At 44.7% G+C, this 15,811-nt stretch overlaps 2 protein-coding genes across 6 annotated transcripts in view; one reads left to right on the top strand and one right to left on the bottom strand.

Moving 5' to 3' along the window:
* The window catches only part of WRAP73 (WD repeat containing, antisense to TP73), a 20,288-nt gene extending 9,001 nt beyond the window's left edge, over positions 1 to 11,287 (bottom strand). The window contains exons 1-8 of the mRNA XM_035344733.1: positions 11,129 to 11,287; positions 10,535 to 10,687; positions 9,844 to 9,960; positions 3,154 to 3,226; positions 2,162 to 2,265; positions 1,334 to 1,420; positions 680 to 814; positions 511 to 588 (exon numbers count right to left, since the gene is read on the bottom strand). Coding sequence (XP_035200624.1) covers positions 511 to 588; positions 680 to 814; positions 1,334 to 1,420; positions 2,162 to 2,265; positions 3,154 to 3,226; positions 9,844 to 9,960; positions 10,535 to 10,687; positions 11,129 to 11,197 — 816 coding nt within the window. The 5' untranslated portion in view covers positions 11,198 to 11,287. The remainder of the gene's footprint in view (positions 1 to 510; positions 589 to 679; positions 815 to 1,333; positions 1,421 to 2,161; positions 2,266 to 3,153; positions 3,227 to 9,843; positions 9,961 to 10,534; positions 10,688 to 11,128) is intronic.
* A 1,532-nt stretch (positions 11,288 to 12,819) lies between these two features.
* TP73 (tumor protein p73) overlaps positions 12,820 to 15,811 on the top strand; it is a 34,242-nt gene continuing 31,250 nt past the window's right edge. For 2 of the 5 annotated variants that reach the window (XM_035344721.1, XM_035344726.1), the window contains exon 1: positions 12,899 to 12,958. Coding sequence is in view for 2 of the 5 variants with exons in the window: in XM_035344723.1 (XP_035200614.1) it covers positions 15,711 to 15,733 (23 nt within the window). In the remaining 3 variants the exon portion in view is untranslated. Of the gene's footprint in view, positions 12,959 to 15,612; positions 15,734 to 15,811 lie in introns of those variants that run through there. The other 3 variants (XM_035344723.1, XM_035344720.1, XM_035344722.1) reach the window with 2 other exon arrangements.

Below are 15,811 nucleotides of genomic sequence, written 5' to 3'. Positions count from 1 at the left end.
TAAACTTCATGCAGTTGACCTCAGCCCATCGGTGCAGCCTATCCAGAGGATAAAAATAAACAATGACAGGTCTTTACAGGAAAACACTCTTTAGGTGAGCTGGATGAGCTTGTATTTACAAGACAAATCTAATCACAATCCACTTCAAATGCTGATTCAAGTTGAGAAATCGCTTCTGTTAAGTTCCCCCATTTGTCCTCATCACCTGCATAACCCAAATTGGTAATGCAATCACCATCCACATCAAAATACACTGGCATATGACAGAAGTCCTCTGAGAATCTACTAGTGCCAACACTGAGAATCATATGTGCGTATTCCAAAAAAATGAAAGTATTCCTCTGTTTCTCTTACATCCCCTAGTTTTGAAGCGAGTTCTCAAGCACTGTTTATACCTTACAAGGAAAAAAAACTCCCCAGCATGAAATGGACTTACTAGCACCTTCAGATACAAATAGCTGCACCAACTAAGTGCTGGCAATTATCAACAGATTTTGGATCCATACTTACAGTCTTTGTGTTAGCAACTGTTGCTGGATGTTCAAACTCTGCGATCTTTTTCCAAGTTACGTGGTTCAAGATACGCACCTAATTCAAGGAAACATTGCAAGACAGAACCATCACGACAAAATTCTGCAAATGGTTTAAATTGAAACGAGGAAAAAAAACTAGTTCTCACCTTTTCATCATAGCTGCCAATTGCCAAAAATTGACTGCTGGGACTCCAGGCAATTGATTTGATTCCTAATGACCATTCATACGCCCGGTATGTGGACAGCAGTCTGCCATCAAGGGAGTACAGCAATATTTTATACTGGAAAAAAAAGTTGATTAATTCTAAATACTAACAATATCATTAAAAGCCATAGGCAGGCAAAACCACTCCTTCCAAGCTCTCCCTGGTTAAAACATAGAAATTTAATACAAAGGGCATAGCGTCTTATCTGAGATAAGAGGCGAGGCTCTAGGCATAGATGCACAAAATTATTGTGCAACGTAAATCTTCTGTGATGTTACTTCAAAGAATAACTCATTATTTACCTGAATAGCTGCTTGCACAATGTTCACAATAAAAACTGATGTATTTTCAGATCAACAGAAATTTAATGTGATCATGTTATCATTAAATAAAGACTTACATACCAGTTTGACATACACTTGTAAGGATGCCCATTAACAATACAGGTATATTTTAAAAGGATGTATTTGAGTTCAGCTTTTGTTATATTTGTTTAAAAATATTACAATACTAGCTATTTCAGTTACTGCTTCGTACACAGCAGCTCTAAAGAAAACAAGCCAAATTCTAAGAAAATGGGCTTTTTCCTCATACCTCAAGACACGTATCCCACACTGCCAGAACACAGCCATTGGGAGCCCATTCGATCCCAAAGAGATCTTGTGTTTCAGTGTCGAAATGCTGCCCCCAAGAGAGAAAAAGTAATTAGAAACATTGTACTGCCAAATACAATTGCATATGACCTAAACATAATCCTTAGTTCTATCCTTTTAAACACTTCCACAAAGGTAACAGCATTTTGTATGCTACTGTAGAAAGAGTTTACTATTATGAAAGAAAATATTTCTACCATTTCTTTGGTTTCTCTTTCTGGAAAGGGGCATAAAGTTGCTGCATCTTAGAACAAACAGCATTTCAAAAAACAACAAAAACAAAGGTATTTACACTGAATCAGCCAAGAAATCTGGCTAACCTAATTCTTTGTCTCAGAAAGGGTTTTAATTTCTCAGATTCATCCAGTCTTCCAAGACATGCAAGCATGTACTCTTCGTAGACCATTTTCATTTTTAAATTGAAAATAAAATGATTATTAAACATTTCAAACGATCACTTTGCCAATCATTAGATACCTTCTCTACTATTACTTTAGCAGTTTGTTGTAAAGAAGCTCATGCAGAACTTACAGGTGGAACCTCTGCATTCCATCAGAAATTCTTTACACACATGCAGCATATACAGCTTCCTGAAGAAAATCCCTCTGCTACGAAAGCACGCCTACAGGCCAGCAGAGGAGCCAGATGCTGGCTAGAAAATACACTGGCAAGTCTAAAACCAGACTACCCGAGTGACTGTGTTTAAAGTAGTGTACAACAGATGCTTGTCATTTATGCAGAAGCAGCGGAAGACAAGGACATGTCTTACCCTGAGTAGCTGCCAGTCACTGCATACGAAGAGGCTGACGAAGTCTTTGCAGTCACGTCTTTCTGCTACTGCCATATAGCGGCCATCCTTCGTGAAAGCGATCCCTGACAAGGAGACAGAAAGGTAACACTAAGAGAAAATAAGGCAGAATAAGTGATGATTCTTCAATGAAAAAGCAGTTACTCCTAATTCAAGGGGGAAGTAAGAGGAGAGGGGAAAAAAACTTAGTTTACAGAAGACCCCATTAATCAAGTCAATACATAGTTCTCACTAATTTGCTTATGAATATATTTTGAATATATGAATATACTTTGAATATATGATTTTTAAGGATGCAGCTTTCCAGCTACTGCAGAACTTCATCACACTTCTAAAGGACTGTTTGATTACTGACAGACAGTTGTTACAAAAAATCCACAGATTTGAAATAAACTGTTCATTTAGCCTAGCTGCATGTGTTAGGTATGCATTTACTGGTATTCCATCAAGTTCCAGGTGTGTCCCTGTCCACTCTCTTATAAAATAAGAAACACATTGGCATCTTCAGCACATGTAAGACTACCATATACAAACCTCAGCCAGGAAACTGCTAACCACAGTCATGTGGCAGACAGTTCTTACAGGAGCTTCCCTTTTAAATATTTTCACATGTAAAATGAGGCACTTTGGATTAGTGCTTTTCATCACCAGCGCATCCAGCTTAAATTAATGTCTTATAGGACCTTTCTGTCCTGGTCCCCCCTGGAAGAACATAGATCAGCTGGAATCCTTCTCTGTAAGGACCTCAGATCCTAGGGCAGCACTTGCAGCAGGTGGCACACAGGTACTTATTTCAGAGCTGTGCACCCCTGAGGGCAAGCCAGCCCTTCAGCAGGGAGGGACTAAGAACCCTGCTCTGCTCAGAAACATGTGCTTCATGTTTACACATCAACTTTGTTTTTCTTTGTGCCACATTAAAAATAACATTCCTGTATTCAAGTTGTGACACTCACCTTGCTGACAAGCTTTGGGATACTTGATGTAAGACACAGACTTGGTGCACAAGGACCACACAGTTATCCGCAGCTGTTGCAAAGAGAAAACAAGAAGTATTTGCTTATTTTTGTAGATTAAAAAAAAAAAAATAACCTAGTTCAACAACACAAAGTAGACAAATGCATCTTCTGTGGTTTAATTAAGCTTTGCAAATTTTCTACATGGCACAAACAAGTCCTAAGAAAATCTGCAAGGAATTATCTTCTGATTCTCTTCAAATAGCAAGGACACTTGTTTCTAATTAATATTATACACGTATTGAATATTCTAGAGGGGTACAGGTGCATAACACCAACATGGACACAAGCACTTTGTTAATATTGAAGTTCGGGATGTCACCATGAATCTAGCCACACAACTGCCCAGGTATTGTACATAGATGCTTTTCAGTTGGAAAAAGTTTCATCACAGAATCTGGAAGAGAGATGAGGAGTTTATTGCATTTGTGAATAGATGAGAAATTGCAGCAGCTTATGAGTATTGTCTCTCTTGAGACAGGGCTAATAAAAGAGAAGACTTTTAAATAAACTCAGCTTTTGACAGCTAATTTGCATTTTTCTCTTCCTTCAGCCACCCACAAGGCAACATTACATAATTGAAGAATTAGAAGAGAACTACAATACAGTTTTAAAGAAACGCATTAAACATCCTGTCTCGGGTATTTCTGGAGACCTGTGCATCCACAAAACAAGAACTGCAGAGAAGGCAGTCAGCTGCCAAACAAGCCTCTCCGCAGCTCTTCAAGGTCACAGCCTGCATTCTGGAAGCTCTGCGTTGCCATCTGCAGATTATTCAATTAAAAACAAATACTTCCTCTGCCTTAGCAACGGCAGCCACACCAGACATATGTGCATTAATCAGGATGTCATGTGAACCTTTGCATTTATATCTGGAGCAAGGAATGTTTCCAGTGTAAGTTTTTTTCCTCGTGTTTTCTTACATTTTATCATTCCAAGGTAAGAGAACAGGTAAAACTATTTTTGCAATAAAGAACCATGGTCATAAAACCATCTTTCCCAAGACCACTGAACAACAAAATTAGTTCTGATTCATTACATAAGTAAAGCTTTAGCACCATCTACCATTCTCTCACCCACCTGCATCAAGCACAGACCAACTACCAGCAGCAGTAGAACAAGTTTCTGCTGCACTTTTTTGTTTGTCCTCTGTTTCTCTTCTCTGAAGCAATTGGTACGATTCATTAGTGAGAGAGGAACCCAAAGGAGCATCCTGTGTATCTGTTCTACCAGGTAACCCTGCAGACTGTGCATCGTAACAGGACCTGGAGGTTTTTCTCACTGCTGACATGAGTCATGCTTTCTAGCAAAAGCAACTGATAGGTGTTCAAAACCAAGCTATAGAATCCTAACAAATGCTGCATCTCTCCAGACATATGTGGAGTCCAAAATCAAAAGAGCATCATCAGTTTTTTTTTTCTACTGCTTTCATATACGAAAAAGTTTGCAAGACTTGAAAAGACAACACAAGAAACTTTCTTATTTAATATAACAGGAAAGAGCATAGCCAGATTCCAGTCTGACTGTAAAAAAGGCACTATTGGACCACTATTTGATGCAGCCTTTATTATTCTCATCCTTTACTTAACAGCTATGAAATTACAGCTAGGCATCTACAGTACCAATCTGAAAGTTTAACGGATCCTAGAGGAATCCACTAGATGAGCAACATTAATCAAGTTCTATCACTGCAACTGCCCACTTCCGGACATACAAAAATACCACGTTGTTAGTCTGCTCTTCAGGCAAGATTTACTTTAAAAATACCAACACAATGCCTACTCACATTCTTCTACAGCAACTGCAATAGTGATATGCTGCTTGCTCCTATTAATTGCAGTGTTAAATGTACTTGCTGCTGTTCCTCTCCTGAGCAAAACATGCAGGACACACAACACATGCATTCTACAGCCACTTAATACAAGCTTAGCAGCTGCAAGCTTTGAATGCTGAGGCCTGGATCGTAATTTTTCCTGACAAAGGCATCCAAGCTTACATTTGTGTTACTACTTGGCCTCACAATCAACTCACCTTGCCTGCTGTGTGTCACACACACTTCTATCCTGCACCGTAAAGACTGGCTCAGAGCCTCAGAAAACACAAAAACATACTGCTGAGTGTGTAGGGAGAGAGAAACCTCTAGCAGAGAGGAACAGCTCAGGGCGTGCAAGGGCTCTCACCTCTGCCTTGCCTGAGACTGCACCTCAGAAGAGGAATGGCAAGTACACCATCCCTTTGAGAAGTCTTTCCGCATCCCTCTCTGCTACGCCCGTAGGAACAGTCCTGTAGGTAGGACGTTTCTAGCCAATCACACAAAAAGCCCCCCACTTTTGAAGACAAAGCCTATTATTATACTTGGTACCTACAATACTTTGATAACCTAGGCACTTCATCTTCAGAGTCGATCTAACTCAGTCACAACACGCCCATAACTAATATGATGCCCGATTCAACTTCAACATCTCCCTTGTGCTTACCTTTTATTAACTTGCTGCCTTTTCACACCCACGTTGGAGACCACATGTAAATGCTGTGATAACTTCACTGCAACCTCTTGCCCAAGTCACAGAACACCTAACCAGAATGTTTGGTCCCAGCATTAAAAGCACGTGAAAGTAAGCTACTTTGACAGCCCAAATTAGGACCGTTTTCAGTTGTTCTGTGTGTCTAGAGACAAAAAACATTTTCTGAACTGAGGAGGACACACTGCGTGCTTCACCTACAGACTTGACCCATCTTACACAGGCTAACAATGTTCAGTTAGATGTGCCGAGAAGGGGGAACTTTCACCTTTCCAGCTGGAACTGAAACATCATTCCACCATCCTGCCCAAGCTGACAACACAAACTAGCCCACGAAGGTTTATTACCCAGCTGACAGAGGTGATTGAGAGACAGAAACAAGATCACAGAATCGCTGAAGCTGGAGGGGACCTCTGGAGATCACCTAGTCCAACCCCTGCCATGCACAGAGGATGAAAAGAAAGCCAAATTCACTACAAAAATCACAGTTAGTTGTGTGTTTCTTACTGATTTGTCTCAGAGAGTTCATGGGGAAGGGACAACTGCTTTTCCAGCAGGAGAACAGACTGCGGCCAGCTAAGTCCATGGCAAGCACTTCTTGGCCGATCACTTTGAGAGATCCTTTACTATAGGTGACTAGATTAAGTGGAGTTGTCAAACTCAAATCCAAATAATAATGGTGTCTGAGAAGTTTTCAGCTGTTGTTTTGCAGTGGAAAAACAAACCAAAAGCAGAAGCATTTTTAAAATAGCCCAAAAACAGCTGAGAAATAAAAAGTATTTAGATGGTAACGTGATAAACAGTCTCCAGCGCTGGGTTCAGGACTACGTCCCAATGTTGACAGCTACAGGCAGGTGTAAGACTGGTGATTTTCAATAGATAAAAACACACTTTTAAACAACCTTGCATCTCAAATGACTGTCAACTTTTGTCCCAGACTTGACTGGGTCACAAAGCCTCCTTACATAGCAGTGTCTGTCAGCACCGGATTTCAGAAGATTATTCAGAGCACATTCCTCGACAGAAAGCATTTTTCAACCAACGTAGCCATTTCCAGTTACTAAGGATTAGCTCCAATATACACAGAAACACATTTTTTCTGCTGCTGGAGTTCTAAAGAAGTTCCTTAATGCTTCAGCACTAACGTGGAACTAGAGAGAGTACAGCAGTGCAGTTTGTAAGTATGGGTCTTAAAAGAAGCAGTCCAGAAAAACGCTGATTCTCTTCGGAGACTTATCACAAAACTTGGAAGTTTTGAAGAAGCAAAACCTCCAATTGCTTTCTCTGCATCTTTTACCCACAACTCGTTTAAGCTCTACATGTGCCTATCAATCCAACATTCACGCGGAATGACAGCACTGTAAGAGGAACAATACCAGGTACATCTGCCGCAGGACAAACCGAAAACAGGGAATCTTCAAGTAATCAGCTTGCTGTGCTAGGCACACGACAATGCAGCAGGAGCTCCGAACTGCCCCACAAAATGGAGTGGATTTCAGCAGGAGAGGAAGCACCTACCGCAGAACAGAGTAGCAAACAATAGCCATGGGATGACAAGCTGTCCTCCAGGACATTCTACATGAATCACTATCATTGACTTAGTGTGCCAACTTTTTCAGATTCCAGGTAGACATTGCATAGAAGGCTTTCAGAAAGTGCTTTTCCAATTTTCATTAAGTCTTTATTAAAACCAAGAAAAAAGTACCTTCGGATCACTATTTTTCAAAATTGCTTTTCCTAACAGAATTGTACTCTAGCTTGGTATGAACAACAAGGTGATGAAAAAATCAAGCTGTAATTATTCCGGCCACTTGTCATGTACAGCTGTAAGATGGAAGCAGACAATTTAAAAAAAAAGCCCTTCAAGTCTGGAAGCACCTTTCCAGCTGCCCGGTAGAACTAGTGAATCTGTATACACTTCCTCTCATAAGACTGCACCACCCCGTAGCCTTACACAGTGTGCTGTTCATTGCAGCGATTATGTGAAGAGTTAGCTAGCTACCTGTACCATCCTACATCACTGTACTCTGCAAAATAATTCTGGGACTCAAACCTACACATTTTCACAGACTCATCAGCAATAAAGTGATCATATTTGCAGACTTATGTTAATGTCAGGCAGCGATGCTCTCTAGCTATTGTCAAGATAATTAAGGCAGAATGGATTTCAGAAGTGTGTCAGAATCCTTCTCCAGTTAGGAATACCACATACCCCACAATAAAAAGCCTCATAACATCACTCTAGCACTGACTGCAAAAAGAATTGGACTGCAAGTTAGCTGACATATATGTTTCCTGTGGCACATGTTAAGTATGGATTGTAGGAAATAGATCAGAATAACCGTATGCTTTTTAAAAATCTAGTAGGAATAAAAGTTACTTGTGAGCTCACAGTGGAGCTCACATGCTGACCTGAAGAATTACAAGTATGAGTAATTTAATTGATGCTGTTTAAATGTGCCACACTACCAAAGCCAAGCTGCACTGGTTCACAGGGGACCTTTAAGCCCTCTGAGCAATCTTTGAATTTGGTAAGGCATGTAATACACCAATATTAAGTATCCTGACAATTTCTGTCTTGAGCACCGCTCATGTCTGCTCCACCAGACTATGGATTTAGCATGCTATAGAGTAAACACAACTCAGACATCGGCATAACCCAGGCAGCTGTCTGACAAAAGCTAATTTAGCAACCTGTTTACAGCTGGAAAGAAAACTTATCCCAACACAGATGCCAACTTGGCAAAGGCTTAATGAAATCCTCTAAGGTCAAACCGAGTTCTGTTGGGAGGTAATAAATACTTGCTCGTCCACCCCCACACGCATGTGCCGTACAAAACTCACTTGTAGCACATAGCAGCAGCCCTCAGTTTGGGTTACACAGACTACTACACTTCTGCCTGACTAGCAAGTGTGTCTTTACTGACTTCAGGTTGAAGCTCTGGGCTCATTTATTTTAATCACCATCAAGGTGAATCATTCCTGGAAAAACTCAGGCTTAAATTCATCACTCCTCATAAGCCATGAGCTAGAAGGGTGGGGGAGAATGGAAGGAGACTGTTTTATAGCCAGAAAATCTCTACCTCAGTCAGCACTAAAAACCCTGGCCAAACACTAAACAGGCTTGCCAGAGAATTCCACAATGTGTGCACGGGGAACTACACTTCAGCTGCAAGCATGTTTCTTCGGAGGTTTCCTTGAAAGCATCAACACTTACACTAATCTAGTGTGCATGCACATGACAAATTCCCCCATCTATCACCCAAATCTTGGTCAGAGGGATAAAAAAAGGGAAATCTTGCAGTGCAATATTTGAATTCAGTGCTAGCGAGGATTGTGGCACAACAATGTGTCATCTAGTTTTGAAAAGATTAGATACAGCAAAGAGAAAAAGTTTCTTGCACATGATCCATAGTTATTTTCTGACCGTTCTCTGCACTGAATAACATCAATCATCAGCTATAATCCAAAGACTATAAAGGTGGAGAGTCAGACTTCCACATGCCTTCCAACAAGCCCATTGTGTTCGGCACACACCAACTGCTTCAGTTTCTACACCTGTTCAGATCTCAGAACATGGCTCGGAATCAATAAGCACTTGCATGCACTTTAATTGTAATTTCACAAGTGGTTCTTATCAACAGCCTTCTGACTCCCACCTGTAAAATCAAGCATTTATGTAAACATTTCCAGGATCTAGATATAAACCTAAGAGCTTGTTTTTTAATTCCACAGCCAGTCTTATTTTTTTGTGGATGTGGTTTTGTAATGTTTGCTAGAAACCCTGAGCTTTCCCTGAGCTACCAACACCACATTTGATTACTAAAAATGCTTTGATAAATGCCAGTCATCTCTACACTTCTCTTAAGCACACAGTTCTACCTGTATAGCCTAAAGTGTCCATTCTCTATTGTATCAAACGCAAGAGAATAAACTGTTAACAGAATAACATCCAAACTAGAATTAACCTAGATTACATCTGTGAATGTGGGAAAACATTGTGTTCTTTACCACCACTATAGCTTTAAGGGCTTCTGGTTATTTTAAGAGGCAAAGTGCAGACAGTAACATCTGATACCATCGAGAGTAATCATGACTTCACACTTACATGAAACTCAGTTGTATTGAGAATGTGACGACCATCCGGACTCCAGCATGAAGCCACCAATCCTGCTGAGCCTTCGTCTATCTTACAGTGCCAGTCTGGCTGCTCCAAGGACCAGACCTAGGACAGAGAGGAAACCAAACAGACTGCACCAAACGAACACTTCATCTAAACCTCTTCTTGCAAGAGCACACCACAGCTGAGGAAAAGTTCCTGCATCACATAACAGAGAGGTCAGGAAACCTCTGAAAGCCTGCAGCCATGAAGGACTGGCGCTGGATTCCGCTACAAAAGTAAGCTCCACACCCCCGTGTGTTAATATAAATTGTAAAGTGAGTTTTCTTCTGTGATAAATATTCTAAACATCCAGCAATTTTTTAAAAAACATGTTTTAGCCCACTTGGAAAGTTTGCATGTATTGGTTTCCTGCTGAAATAAGAAACATCTAAGATATTCTCTAGCTCTGGTTTAAGTTGGTTTGCTAAGTATTTTATTCAAATTTTGTTTTCAAACTGAGATGTTTGCCATAGTTTTGTAAATATTAGCCTGCTGGGTTATGAAGCCTCAAACCATGCATTATGAATAACAACATCAATTACTTTAGCAAAAGCACTCAACAACTGCTTGCTGTTACGTTCTCCCTCACACCACACCTGAAACCATGACACAAAACGTACCTGGCTCAGGTGCTTACCTGGACGATCCCTCGCTTGTACATGGCACACAGGATGAAAAGGGAGTCAGACGACCACTCTATGTACTGAATCTGATCCAGACACGTGTACAGCTGGAGGATCTGGAGGGTGCTCACGTCCCGAACGATGAGCCGGTACTGCACACATGAAGCCTGGGCAGAACCAAGAGCAGAGCTAAGCCGAGCCGGTGTGCCAGTGCCAGAGCTAAAATCTGCAACTCTCATTGGACCCCAATGAAACGCTGCTGACCCAAAGAGCTTTAGCTACATTTTTTAAATTTTATTTTTTTTTTTTCCTTTAGAAAGGCCTGACTTACATCGCTGTTGTAACACAAACCGCTGTAAGAACATCTAAGCCAGCAGGGGGGCCTCTCGTCATTTAACAAACCGAGCTCATTAACTCCCAGACCGCTCGTTAGGCACAATTAGCCCTCACTCCCCCAAACAAACCCATTTTGGGGGGGTTTCCTCGCCAGCCCCGGGGTCTGGGCAAGGCGCCACGCTGACCGCGAGCCCCTCACACGGCCCCGCCGCACCCCAGCGGCTGGGGGGCGATGCTCCAGGAGGAGCCGGGTCGGTACCGGGGGCACCCACCAGGCACCGCCCGTCAGGGGAGATCCTGCCCAGCAGCCCCGTCAGCCGGCACGGCTCCGAGAAGTTCATGGCGGGCCCGGCCCGGCCCTCGCCCCGGGCCGGCCGCGGAAGAAAAGGGGCAGGCGCCGCTCCGCAGGGCTGCCAATAAGGACGTGGGGGGAGGGAGGACGCCGCGCTGCACGCCGGGAAATGTAGTCCCGGCCCAGAAAGTAATTATCATGCAAATTAGCTGGGTAATGAGAGCCCGCGCCGGCTTCGCGCCGTGCCCCGCGGGCTGAGCTTCCCCCCTCGCTGCGGTTTCAGGCGGTTGGGCCCAGGCGGCTAATTACTGGCGGTAATGAGAGGCCAGGCGGCCACCACCTGCAAATGAAGCACCTCAGCAAAGGCGCTGCTCACGGGATCTTTAAAAATTAAAGATCTTAATTTTTTTGTTGTGTTTTTTTTTTTTTTTTTTTTTTTTTTTTGAGAGAGAGAGAGGAAGAGCCGAGAGTTGCTGCCGAGGGGGGAGGCAGGCTTGCCCACACCAGGGTGCACCCCCCAATAGGCCCGGGGCAGCTGCGGATCTGGAAAAGGCCCAGGATATGCTTTTCTGTCCCAAAACGTGCAAAGCATTAGCACCGACAGACCCACAGGACAATGTCCCCACACTGCTCAGCCCCTGCTCTCACGTCCGTGTTAGTTTGGTGCCTGCACACAGTCCCAGCATGGTTGCACAAAGGCAGCACGCCCCATCCCATGGCCACCTCTGTGAAACACTCACGAGCGGTGTAAAAGCAGCCTCAGGATCAGAGCACGTGCTCGAGGCCCATCCTCAGTACACGTTATGGATCATGCATTTAGGCCCTAAAAGCAGCTACAGTGACTTGGATGTGATTAGGGTCCCATAAACGCATCTGTCCTCTCACCCTGCCCACGCATAAAGCCTGCAGGCTGGTCTGAAGCCAGGGGCAGCGATTTTGGGATGTCTGCAGGCAGAGCTTTGGCTGTTTGTCACTGAATGGAGGCGGGTGAATCAAGCACGCGACTGAATTTTTAAAGGTCACGAACACCTCTCAGTGGTTTCACCCCAGTGACTGAACGCAGTCGAAAGGGAAAGTCAACAGGAAAACTTCAGCTTGTGAAAATGGGTGTCAGTAAACATATATTTGAGGAGTCTGCAGAAGGAAGTCTAATGCTTGCCACCTCCTTGTGAGTGCTGTAAAATGCCTGCCAGCCTGCCCGTGGCCCTGAAGCTGTTCTGAGCAAGGAATAAGGCTCTTAGTCCTGCTGTCCTTTGGGGAACAGTCTCCCACTGCAGGCAGTGCTAGGTGAACAGCCCTTGCTAGGTGGGTGCCCTTGCATATCCCAAGCATCGCCTGTCCCAGGCCCGTAATGCCCCAGGAGGGATAAGCTGGACATTTTGACCAATGCAAACACCAAAACAACTCCGGAGCAGCAATCTGGTGGGGTGCAGAGCTATGGTGCACATGGAGTCTCCTTCCCGATTCGACAGCAGCCATCTCAGGCGAGCATTGCTCTGTGGCTCTGCTGCTGGAGCCCCAGAGGGCTGGCTTGCCCCTGAGTCACTTTGGCACTGGTGACCAGCTAATTCCCCAGCACGCTTGGCTGAGCACTCCCCACCCCCTTGTAACTGCCTCGTATTCCAGGAAGGAGCGCACAAGCCTTTGCCTCACTTTTCACATAGCTTTCAACAGCTCCAATGTCATTGCCTAGGCGACCGGGACGCTACTAGATTGTAGTGCGGTAAATAACATAGATCCTCAATCCCAGGCCGCTCCTGTCTGCGGGAGACCTCCGGGGGAACTCGAAACGCTTGGGGAGCCAGAGCAGGTAGGAGGAAAAAAAGACAAAAGGAACCCCCTTGCTATTTGTTTGTGTGCGGTACTCGATACAGACCCTCTCAGAAGTGCAGCCGGCAGATGACTTGTGGCTGTTTTGCTTTGTAGGGTGGTTGTACAAGATTAAGAAATCTTGGAAAGTTTGCTCCGAAGTGCCTTAGATCCAGAGTTAAAGCACTTGCGGAGGAAAGACCAGTCAAGTCTGTGATGAAGAAGCAGAGGAGGGGATGGACACACGCAGGATGCTGTGACTGGTTGCTTGCTGCCCAGCTCCGTGCGGTCAGCAGGGTCAGGTCTGCACTCGGGGCTGGTGCTTGGCTGCCAGGTGCAGGAGGGACAGCCGGCTCTTCTCACCTCCTGCCCATCACAAGCTGTGAGGGACTCCTGTCTGTCGACCTCTGTGTCTGTCAGAGAGGATTTGGTCTCACTCGCTCCTGCTCACTTTTGTAAGCATTGTTTTGCATGTGTGAATTTACTAATCAGGGACAAGTGAGCAAGAGCACAGGTGATGTTGCGACCTTGGAACTTATCTACATTTTACAAACGTTAACTTTGCTGCAGGCTGGATGAGCTGGATGGTTTTCAGCATGCAGTGGAGGGGAAGAGAGGAGGCAGAGATATAAGTTCACAAAACATCAAGTAATGCACTGCAGCCTGGTCTGAGAGCTCTCAGAAGTCCCGATCCTAGCCCTGTGCTCTCACTGCAGTGCACACTACTTACTGCTTGGGGACAGAGAGATTCCTTACCCAGTATCTCAGCAGTGCAGATTTTTAGACATGTATGGCTTGATCAGGTTCCCGAGGTCTTCCTCTCTGAGGATGGGCCAAGAGCCTCTAGAGATTAGAAATAGCCCAGTTATACAGGTTTGTGTCCATTTATCTCCCTGTAAGGCGCCTGAAAAAACATTGTCACATTTCATTCTGGGTTGTTGGAGGTGGCAGGATAGTGGTGAATATGTTACTGCTTGGTGAAATAGCTGCAGGCGTTTCCAGGTATCTAAAACTGAGGCTTAAATTTAATGGTGAGATCAGGGGTGTTCCTTCTAGAGACCACAGGAACACAGCAGCCAGGCATCACCTCTCAGCAAGGCGTCATCCCCCTCATTACACTTCTGGTACCCTTATGCTGATGAAAGAGGGAAGCTGAATTTGTAATAATTCTAAGAATATTTTCAGAGCCAGTGGTCAAAATAAGAAGAAATTGTGCCCCTGAAGTGACACATCCCATCCCATGCTGCACAGTCCAGCAGCTTGGTGGAGGGAGGTGGCAGCCTCCACATCACTGCTAATCTGGCAGTGTACTGAGCTGTGTCCCCAGAGCAAGCAACCGTGGGCTGTTTCCTCCTTGCAGGCTTTGTCTCTGTACTTCCAGCTGATTTTTTGCTGTGCAATTTCCCTGCAATGCACTATCTAGCAACAGAGGGAAGCAACAATCCAGTGAATGGTGGAGGAGACTCGAGAAGGCATGCGAAGAGGCAGCTCCCACATGAAAACAAGCAAATCGCGTAAGCAGCATTAGCTCCACGCACTGAACCCCCTAGTTTGCATGTTTCAGTCTTTCTTCCTCTAAAAAGCCTGCAATAAATCAGGTGAATGGCCTGCCTGCAGACAGCCCCCAGCTCTGCATATGCCTGAGGCTGCAGCCCCCTCGGTCCTGTGTCCCAGCTGTCACTGCACGTCACTGCAAGCAGTCTTGCTCCCACGACACATCTGTGTTGTGCAGAGGCAGAAGGGACAGACGATGCCTGCTGCACCATTCCCTAGATGAAGAGATCTTCAGTTTAATAAGCAGATGTGGGTCTCTGGGGGTGTCACTGTGGAAATGCTCCCAGTGGTTTCACTAGAGAGCTCGTCTGTGCAGAAGTCGAAGTGTTATCTTGGCTTTTCCTCAAACGTTGGTGCTGGGAAGAGGTGTTCGGGCAACGTCGGGGAGCTGGCGCTGTTACGGCAGAGGCTGCGGATTCTCCAAGCTGATGTGGGAGACTGGAACCGACAGAGGCTGAATCTGCTGGGGCTGTTTTCTAGCTCTGCCGCTGCTGCCGTGTGTTTAGCCTCGGGGTAGTCACCTCCCAGTGCTATTTGCATAGTTTACAGGCACTGGGAGGTAATTACATCCAAGTGATCTAGTAATGCTGCTCTAGCAAGGAAGAGCTCTACAGCTCTTCCTAGCTCACCTTCATTTGACCTGTGCCAAGGGCCTCTGCTGCTTCCAGTAGGACATGATTTCCTTCTGCTGGACCTCACCGCAGAGTCACTTCCCTGCTTCCCATTCAGCTTGACTGCAAATGCCTCCACAGCACCTCATTTTAGAGCAAATTACACCAGCAAAGTTGCCGACGACTTTGGGGGATGCTATTTGCAGTCTTCTGCAACTCCTTGTCATCCTAGAGGCCAGGGCTTAGACTGTCACTGTTGCTACAGGGATACCTTCCCAGAATGTGCAGTAGTCACTGCATGAGGGAGGCTGACAGCCAAGATGCTCTCTGTACCATGGAGTATAAGTGTTCGGGTGTGAGAGGATGCTGGCCTGGCTTTGCAAACACCGATTGTGCTTTGAAAGAGAAAGGGAACTTCCAAAACGCCCTTAAAATATTCAGATTTTTTTTCTGTTGAAAGCGAGTGCAGCCACGTGGTTAGAGCTGGTGTCACCCATCATGACCACACAGCACGGGGCGGTGCGGAGGTGCTTTCTCTGCTGAAGGAAAAGGCCTGGCTCATTCTTGACATTGCCGACACCTTGGGCCATGGAAAGCAACATGGAAACAGGGTAAGGCCCCCAGCAGAAGCCCCACGGCAGCTCTAAGCGTTCTGTTTTCTCAGAACTGCTGCTTCCATCCTTTTGTTT

This window comes from Oxyura jamaicensis, chromosome 21 (genome assembly GCF_011077185.1).
Source record: "Oxyura jamaicensis isolate SHBP4307 breed ruddy duck chromosome 21, BPBGC_Ojam_1.0, whole genome shotgun sequence".
Classification (NCBI taxonomy): domain Eukaryota; kingdom Metazoa; phylum Chordata; class Aves; order Anseriformes; family Anatidae; genus Oxyura; species Oxyura jamaicensis.
The sequence above is the reverse complement of the archived record's forward strand: the minus strand, read 5'-3'. Positions and strand labels throughout refer to the sequence as shown.